Source organism: Montipora capricornis, chromosome 8 (assembly GCF_036669925.1).
Source record: "Montipora capricornis isolate CH-2021 chromosome 8, ASM3666992v2, whole genome shotgun sequence".
NCBI classification, from domain to species: Eukaryota; Metazoa; Cnidaria; class Anthozoa; order Scleractinia; family Acroporidae; genus Montipora; species Montipora capricornis.
In genome coordinates this window covers 54,548,138-54,557,102 of record NC_090890.1, presented here as the reverse complement: position 1 = coordinate 54,557,102, position 8,965 = coordinate 54,548,138, and the positions used below count along the sequence as shown (strand labels likewise).

General features: G+C 38.2%; 1 protein-coding gene across 1 annotated transcript; it reads left to right on the top strand.

Moving 5' to 3' along the window:
* Positions 1 to 8,110: 8,110 nt before the first annotated feature.
* On the top strand, positions 8,111 to 8,497 carry LOC138014175 (uncharacterized). Its single transcript, XM_068861188.1, has one exon. The coding sequence runs from the start codon at positions 8,111 to 8,113 to the stop codon at positions 8,495 to 8,497; it is 387 nt and encodes a 128-aa protein (XP_068717289.1).
* The last annotated feature ends 468 nt before the right edge of the window (positions 8,498 to 8,965 follow it).

Genomic DNA, 8,965 nt, shown 5'->3' with positions numbered 1-8,965 from the left:
TCATGCCATAACGAACTGGTGCAGTTATTGCATGTATTCGCGGCCATCCGTGGACATCTTGCAGGTGCCGAGGTAAGTGAACAACTTTAGACTTACAGTAAATTAATGGGCAGCGCCGGCGTTTACGGGTGCCGCCACTTTCACTTTTCTTGCCCCTGTTAGTGTCTTCACGGTTGGAATCCTACAGAAAAATAAATTATAATTTTACTTGGAAACTGTCATATGCTGTTTCTGCAGTATAAATTGCATTAAATTAAAATCTAGCAGAAATAAACTTTTATGATGATGATGATAACATAAGTGCAATATAATAGTCTAATACTAGAATAAAAACAGTAGCACAGCACCAACATCTGTGTAGGTTTACAAGGGGTTGGGTGCCCAGATTCATGTGTTTGAGGGCTATTGGGTGCATTTTAAGCCCCTTTTCAATGTCTGTCTTTGCTATTACAATGTAAATGAAGGGATGGACGGATGGATATCAAACAGCCTTAAAATATGAGACAAGGCTCTTCCCTGAAAGACACTGTTTTCTCTTACCTCAGCAACCGAGTCTCTATCGTCTTCCATAATCTCATTGCTTTTCTTTCCATCACAATCACTCTCCTCAACTTCTTCCTTTGTTTCATCACTCTCATTTTCAGAAACTTCAATCTCATTACTTCCAGTCTCCTCTTCATCATCATACTCTTCGTCATCTGAGTCAGGCTGGTAAGACTTAGCAGAGCTCCCATCCTAAACAGTAAAAAAAATAATAATACTAGGCTGAACAAGTACTGGTCTTTTCATAAAACTCTAATTTGCAGGGACTTGTAGGATTTGTTATGATAAATCTGAATATGGACCAATTCGGGATAATTGGATACATACCATTTCTATGCGTGTACAAGCATAGACTAATGCTCAAACTTTTTACAAGCACAAAATTGATATCCTTTAAACTGCTTCAATAAACAATAATCATGGATATAACAACAGTTGTGTATCTTAAAATAATAAAACAGGAATGCCCCAAGGAACTGCGCTCAATGAGTTCAATTAGATTAGTGGTCCCGATCGAAAACGGCACTGTCCAAGATAATGCGTCGCAGCTTTTTACTAATCTACCAGAAACTATTAGAAACTGTAAAGATTACATAAGCTTTTTAAGACTCTCAAGGAATTTTTTAAGAAACAGAGCACAAAGCGATTAGTTAGTTTTACTGTAATTGGATTCCGTTAATCCTGTTTCTACTGTATAATTTGTAAATAACTTAATTTGATTTATTTTGTAATTGTAATTAATGTAATTTAACAGGGAAGAGCCACCCAGTGGATCTGTTAATAAATCATTATTATTATTATTATTATTATTATTATTATTATTATTATTATTATTATTATTATTATTATTATTATTATTCTCATATCATATCTGAATAAATGTTTCAAACTAGAAATTAAAATTACATTGAGTAATATGTGATGTGAAAGTGCCACTATGACAAAAATCGCATCTTTTCTATCAAAGCCATTTTAAAGAATAAATAAGTAGCCTGTATGGAAAGAAAAATGCTCTTTACTTTTTTCAAATATCTCTTTTTGTTCCAGAGATATTCAAGTTTTTAAATACGCTAATTAGCCAAGCGATGACGTCATACACTCAACCAAATTTTGATCAGATTGATAAAAAAGGATATCTCAGCCAACTTGTATCAGAAATGTTTGATTCTTTGCAGTAAGATTCTACTAAATGTGCCCCACAATTTGAGCTTAACAGTTTTGTTACCATGGCAACATACTGGGTTCCAGACCTCTCCCATATTAAAGGCATTTCTGGCCACCTTTGGCATTCTGTTTTCATATTTGCAATTGGTACCTCATATATATGATTCAAAAAGCATATATACATTTTAGCTTGAGTTTGTTGTCTTGTTTAACGTTTTTCGAGCTGAAAATCACTTACATATTAAAATCAAGAGGGGGGGGCCTGAAGAAGAGTGAGTTTCCATGGAAACAGAATTTTTTATAGCCGTAGGAGTGTTTGTTGTGGAAATATTAGCCTGCCAAGTTTCAATGGTCTGCGCTGCAAATTGGCGAAGATAGCTCTATTTATAATTGATGTAATATTGGGTTGAGTGCATGACATCATCAGTCATCTCATTTGCATATTTTACACATTTTTCAAAGTTAATTATCTCTGGAACTAATGCAGGTATTTGCAAACGGTAAACGGCATTTTCTTTCTTTCATAGAATTCTTTGTAATAATGTAAACAGATAATTCATAAAGATATTTAGTAGGTAAATGATTGTGATTATTTATCAAAAGATACATGATTTTAAGTACCAACATCATCTGAAACAATTTTTGAATTGTTGAAACTGTTTTATGCTTGAAGTATATTGTTGTGATGATTATCCAGAATAATTTTTAACAGTGAAAATATACTATTGATGTACTCACAAAAGATTCTGACTCTTAAGAGTGCAGCTTTTTCAGAAACTCGTCAGCCTGAAAGTAAAGAGCAAAAAATAAATAATCAGGTTTATACTGATCATTTACCGTTTAAACAAGATTGGAAAATATTGAGAGATTTCAAAACTACCAAATGGCACTCAATAATCATTCAAAAATCACCATGTAACCTCAACAATCACCATATTATCCCCAAACCTCCCATCAGCCCTCTAGTCACAACCTTTTAATGGAAACAAACCAAATTGCTTGATTGATTGAGTAAAGAATGGATGGATTGAGCAATAAATTCAATTGACTGATTGGCAGATGAAAAGTGCTTTCAGTGTTACCATGGATGCATGGCCAAACCTTGAAAAGTGTGCAACATAACTACTTTTACAACTGGCTGAAGTACAAGTGTCCAATGGATACTAAGGGTTGCGAATAAACTGTGGGCATGTGCGGGCAATTATCCCTGGACCCTCTCTCCCAAGAGCACAGTGTTGCATGACAGAGAGATCGAGGGCCAGAACTAGGTCATGGTTTATTTCGCAGGTTACACTAACTTTATTGTTCTGTTTGTACATTCATCCATGCACTCTGATAGATCAAATCATTATGTAACCTTCCAAATGAATCATCATGTGGTCGAAACCGGGCGACAACAATAACGTTTAGCCGAAATTATCCATCTAAGAAATTCACATTCGGAAGGTAGGTACAGTAAAACAAAACAAAACAAAAATAATAGATCGTTTTCACCGTCACGCAATAAAAAAATAAATCGAAAACCATCCAGTGGAAAAATTCAAGAATTCGTGATGTTGTAGAAGATAAATGAAGACGACACTTCTCCAAGTTTTAGGCCTGTGCGTATCCCCAAACTTCAGTTATTCGTTGAAATGTTTCGCAGAAATTTACAGAGCCCAGTATGAAAACGCCATGTTGGTGTACCTCTGTGGTGCACCAATATGGCGGCCGGAAAATAGTGTCAACATCTGGAACTTACTTTGGCTACGTGTATCTAGGCGAGTGATCATCTGTACTGAACAAAAAGCTATTTACCTAAGCACTTTTCCTAATGCTTTAACTTCTAAAAAGGCTCAAAATCATGAGGTAGACTCGATCGTTGCCTCGTGTCACCCACCGCCATAACTCAGAAATTCATAATGCTCTGGTTTCCAAACGAAGCATGCTGTTGAGCTTTAAAATTTGCAAATAGATGTAAATTTACCGCCTCTTATGCCTGATGAGGATAAAAACTTTCGTGGCTCTTTAGTTTTGGATTTTAGAAAATGATAACGTCACATGAAAACGATCTATACTTACATTTAATGGGTTCATCTTTTTATCATACCAAATGATCGACATCGATTCAATGAACTGTTCTGAAATAAATGTATAAACGGAAAATAAACAACCATTTTAACTTTGTTACTTTGGACAGAGAAGATTGACATCTACAAAAAGATTCTACTGTTCGTCTAGAGTTTTTGTAATCATAATACATCCATGAATCGGCACAGTTAAATTCTGCTCTTGACTTCGATATTTAAAGTCCGAAGCCACAGACATTTGAAATATGCGACAAAAGAAAAATTTAAAACAAACACTTACCTTAACAAACTCTTAAGCATTTCGAAACGCACGTGGAAATACGAAAGATCAGATGGAACGACTGCAGATTGGTAGTCACTGCTGTTTGAGCCCGCTGGCCCGGGACAGGATCGTCTTTGATTTTGCTTTTCACTAGGATTACAGTTACATACAGATAATTTTATTTTCCCTCGGATTAATTATAGCACCCTGTAATGCTATCTTCTCCGAAAAATAAAATAAGAAGAAGAAATTTACGACGGTCAAATGTCACGAATGTTACAATGACCGAAAGGTGTCCACCCTTAGCGACCCCACGCTGGAAGCCACCTAAATAGACGATTATATAGGAGTGGCTGTTTTCATGAGGCAAGGAAAAATGGAAGGAAAAAGCCGCCGGCGGTGACAGCGCGCGACTGACCTATCCCTACCCACCCTCGTCACTTTGACATAAGTTGCCTCTTTCATTTAATTAAAACACTCATAAAAGCATTGAATAGCTTACTCGAAAAAATGATAATTGGAACATTACTAAACCCGAAAAAAAGAGGATAAATGAGCAAGAGTGTTGTAGAGTACTGCAACAGAGTGTAATTTGGTATTCCGGGTCAACTCTTTCGTATCACTACGCTTTTCAACGTGAATTCTAAGACGTAAAAGATAAGCGCCATGATAAAAGAGTACAAGGCAAGAAACCATTTGCGTAAAACAATGTTTGCTATTGTATTTTGAAGCCGACTTTCGTATGTAGTGAGTCTCAAAGGGAATTTGTGGAACATTATACCCCTTTTCGCGGTAACGCAAAGGCGAAAAGAGTGTAAAAGTAACTTTTCACAGCTCTAACTCCTTTTTGTTTTCAAGGACAAATCTGGAATTTAGGTCAGTTATTGCCGTCAAGATAATGTTTAATTAGATAGCATTAATGATTGTTATCTCTCACGAAATTGTAACGAAAACCCTTGCTGGAACATATGGCAAACCAGAAACGTTCGTAACGTTGACGTTTTTTAGACATGGTTAACTTCAAATTAACACCAAAAATTTAGAAAAACTTCAATAAACTTTATTTTTTCTTTGTTACATTTCTTAATACCTACTATAACTTATGTCAAAGTTTTGTGAAGATTTAGTTATTCAAGGAGGCAAAATTGTGATTTGAAAGTCGCAGTGTAACAAACGGGGTTTTTTGCGAATCTTGATTCTATTCATCGACATGAGAAGTCATACGGAAACACGTCAGATTTTTCTGAGCTGCAATATCTCAAATTTAAAATGGTAGTCGAGAGAATCATATGGCGTCGTAATGGTAACCCAATAGCTACAATGAGATAAAAAATGGTGTAAAAAGCTGTTAATGAAGTGCTTTAATGAAGAGAGAGAGAGAGAGAGAGAGAGAGAGAGAGAGAGAGAGAGTGTGTGTATGTGTGTGTGTGTGTGTGTAGGAGAGAAACCCCAACAATGAACACCCAAAATAATCATATTTTAGCCGTGTTGCCAGCATGGTTGTCCTGGTGGTGTAGTGGTTATCACACCCGACTAGTAATGGGGGGAGGTGGGTTCAAATCCCACTCAGGGCAAATTTTCTGATAGGTGGAGGTAGGGTGGAGGTAGGGTCAACCTTGGCGTAAAGTGCTCAATGCTGTGGTAGCAGAGCTAAGTATACATAAGTTAAAGGATTTTTAAATGCTTTAACTTATGTGTATGTCAATTCTCTGTGACTCTGAGTTTCGCGCCTAAGCCCTTGTCAGACAGAACTAGTCTGTACTTGGGTGGCAAGTTCTCGCATAGAAAAAAGCCGACCTTCGCCTCTCCAAGAATTTGCGAGCAACTATATCCAGCCGCGCATCAGGGGTGGTGTCGGCTCCCCTATTCAACTCTTCTCCTGTGTTCGATTTCAACATCCCTGCACACCATGCGAAACCGTTCCGCCTCCAGATCCCTCAGTTCATCATAGTGTTGGATGATAAATCCACCCCGTTTTGATGTCATAGCGTGATCCACATTGAAAATGTCCGCACAAACACAAACAGAGGGCGTATCAAGACCCTCCCAGTGGTACTTGAGTCTCACAGAGTCTCCAAGCTAACTCTTGTTTAAATCAAAACTCATATCTCTAACTCGTAAAACATTAAGCTAACTGAAGCACCTTTCTGAGTGGCAAGGTCCTCAGCTCTCAAAGTTTTTTTTCAGAAATCGAGCCCTTCACCTCATCTAGATTTTCCTGGAGATACTGACTCTTCATTTTACGCATTTCCCATTGCACAGCGTGTATTTCATTTTCATCAGGTAGCTCATGCGCCTGTGATTCTATTTGTTGTGTTAATGGACCACAGATATTAGCTGAAGCTGCATATTCTAAGGCTGCTACTTGACTCGGATTTACTAGGCCCATGCCTCCCATTCTCACTGGCAGCACCAGCAGCTCACGTTCAGCTTGAGAACAGTTGTGACTTGTAATGGACGGTATTAGGGCATCGGCTATTGCGTGCTCCAGAGGATGCGAGTAGTCTTCTTTATAGAGGTTTCAGAAAGTACGTCCAGCGGTGTTTAATTTCATCCAAAAGTGAATGCTGCGTAGCAAGGCTGGGGCTGCGACAAAGCAAACCCAGCTAATTTTGTCACCTGCCTTACCCATCCTCTACTTTACCGCTTAAGAACTGCTCAAGGTAGGACCTGGAGCCCAACCCAGGTGCTTCCTTCCTTCTATGGTGATCTTAATTGCTGTTTCTTCAAAGATGCTCCTAGCATGCTTCAAATTCGTATCAAGCCAGCATTTTTCAGCATTAGAACACACCCTGATGTTCTGTAACAATCCACACCTTGTGGCATCATCTGCAAACCACCATTGTTTGGCTTGACTGACTACTTCTAGACGACAGATGAGCGGCTGAAGACTAAGAGCATACACGTACATTGCTAAGGGATCGTCGTGCGTGGGACCCTTCGCGGAAATGAGCTGTTTACTCCCCTTTACAAATAGTCGTACTGGGGCTCGGTAGGTACTGATTACAAATTTAGCTGGACATAGAACTCTGGTGTTATAACGGGCGGCGGCTCGGGTTTTTTGTGTTGAAGGCGATGACCTACTTACCAGCAGCGGTGCATCTGTTTCGTTGTACTGGAATAAGCTGCTCATTGCGTGTACCGCTGCCCCACTCGCGGATTAGTGAATAGTAGCACTAAAGAAATGCTAGAAATGGCGATGATTCACGGACACTTAAAAGTGTCAACATCGATAAAAGTGCGGACTCGCCTTTTTATCGAATGTGCTCTAAAAAAGAAGAAAGTACTAGTGTTGGTCACATCATCAGCGAATGTAGCAAAGTGTCTCAGAGGGAATATAAGAAAAGGCATGACAATATTGCTAGGTATGTACACTGAAAGTTATGCAGGAAAAACAGTTTTGAGAGGGGTGAAAAATGACATGTACATAAACCGGTGTGAGTGTGTGAGAACGAACGTTGTAAGCTGTTATGGGACATGACTATCCAGTGCAATCAAGCGACTGAGGCTAGGAGGCCAGATATTGTGTTTGTTGACAAGGAAACCAGAGAGGTCGAGATGGTAGATATAGCAATTACTGGAGACACTCAGATGAAGAAGAAAACTGTGGAGAAATACCAGCTGCTAAAGGACGAATACGGGAGTGAGAAAAGTCTGTGTGGTTCCAGTTGTAGTTGGTGCCTTGGGAATGGTCTCCAATGCTTTTGAAAAACATTTGGACAAAGTGGAAGCGAAATGAGGCTGAAAGTTAATCTGAAGTCAGCATCATAATAATAATAATAATAATAATAATAATAATAATAATTATTATTATTATTATTATTATTATTATTATTATTATTAGTTTCCATCGTGAAATTTTGCGTCGAAAATTGCGCTGTCCTGGTATTGAAACGTTGTAGGCTGGCACAGTCAGAAGGGATTAGATTACCTGACGAGACTACCATAAGAGCTATGAGAGAATGCGAAGGATATATATATTTAGGAGTGATTGAGGCGGATGGCATGCTACATGACACGATAAAGAAAAAATCGCGAAGGAAAATTTACGCCGGGTTAGAAAAGTTGCACAATGCAAGCTGGCTATGGGTTTGAGCGAAGTGAGAGGTGGTATGACCATGTCCCGGACAGTGTACTTGAAAATGAGGATTACAAGATGCTGTGGGACTTTAGTGTAGGGACAGAGATCGAAGCTAGGAGACCGGATTTATTAACCATTGACAAAAGTAAGAAGAACTGCCAAATCATAGATGTGGCAATCCCGGAAGATGAAAGGGTGAGAGCAATAGAAGATGAGAAAGTAGAAAAATATCAAAACCTTGCGACAGAAGTTCGAAAGATGTGGGGAGTAAGAACAAAGGTGATACCCATAGTGCTAAGGGCGTTGGGAACAATACCACTGAGGTTAAAAGAGAATTTGAGGACCATATGTGTAGACATATTCAATGAACTGATTTAGAGATCTGGGCCCGGTTGTTTGAACGTCGATTAACTTAATCCAGGGTTAGCGTAAACTTTTGTTTCATGTTTTCAACGTTTTGGTGAAAGTTTCCTGTGTTTATTTTTGTTTTTCAAGATTGACTTCTTCTAATGTAACGTTTTACCGAATATCAACCTTGAACAGCATTTTAGAGTAGAGAATAAAACCCCTTTGTTAATTTTTAGCCTCAGATTAGCGTTAATCGGCTTTTGAACAACTGGCCCCTGTACTGTTGGGATTGGGAAGAATTCTTAGGAAAGTGCTGGAAATGTAGGCAGGAGAAGACAACGAAGGACGCATCTTGGTTTCCTTAGACAACTGGTTGTTGCCCGGAACCAATGAAAACCAGATTCTATAGATTAATAATAATAATAATAATAATAATAATATATGATAATAATAATAATAATAATTATTATTATTATTATTATTATCATCATCATCATT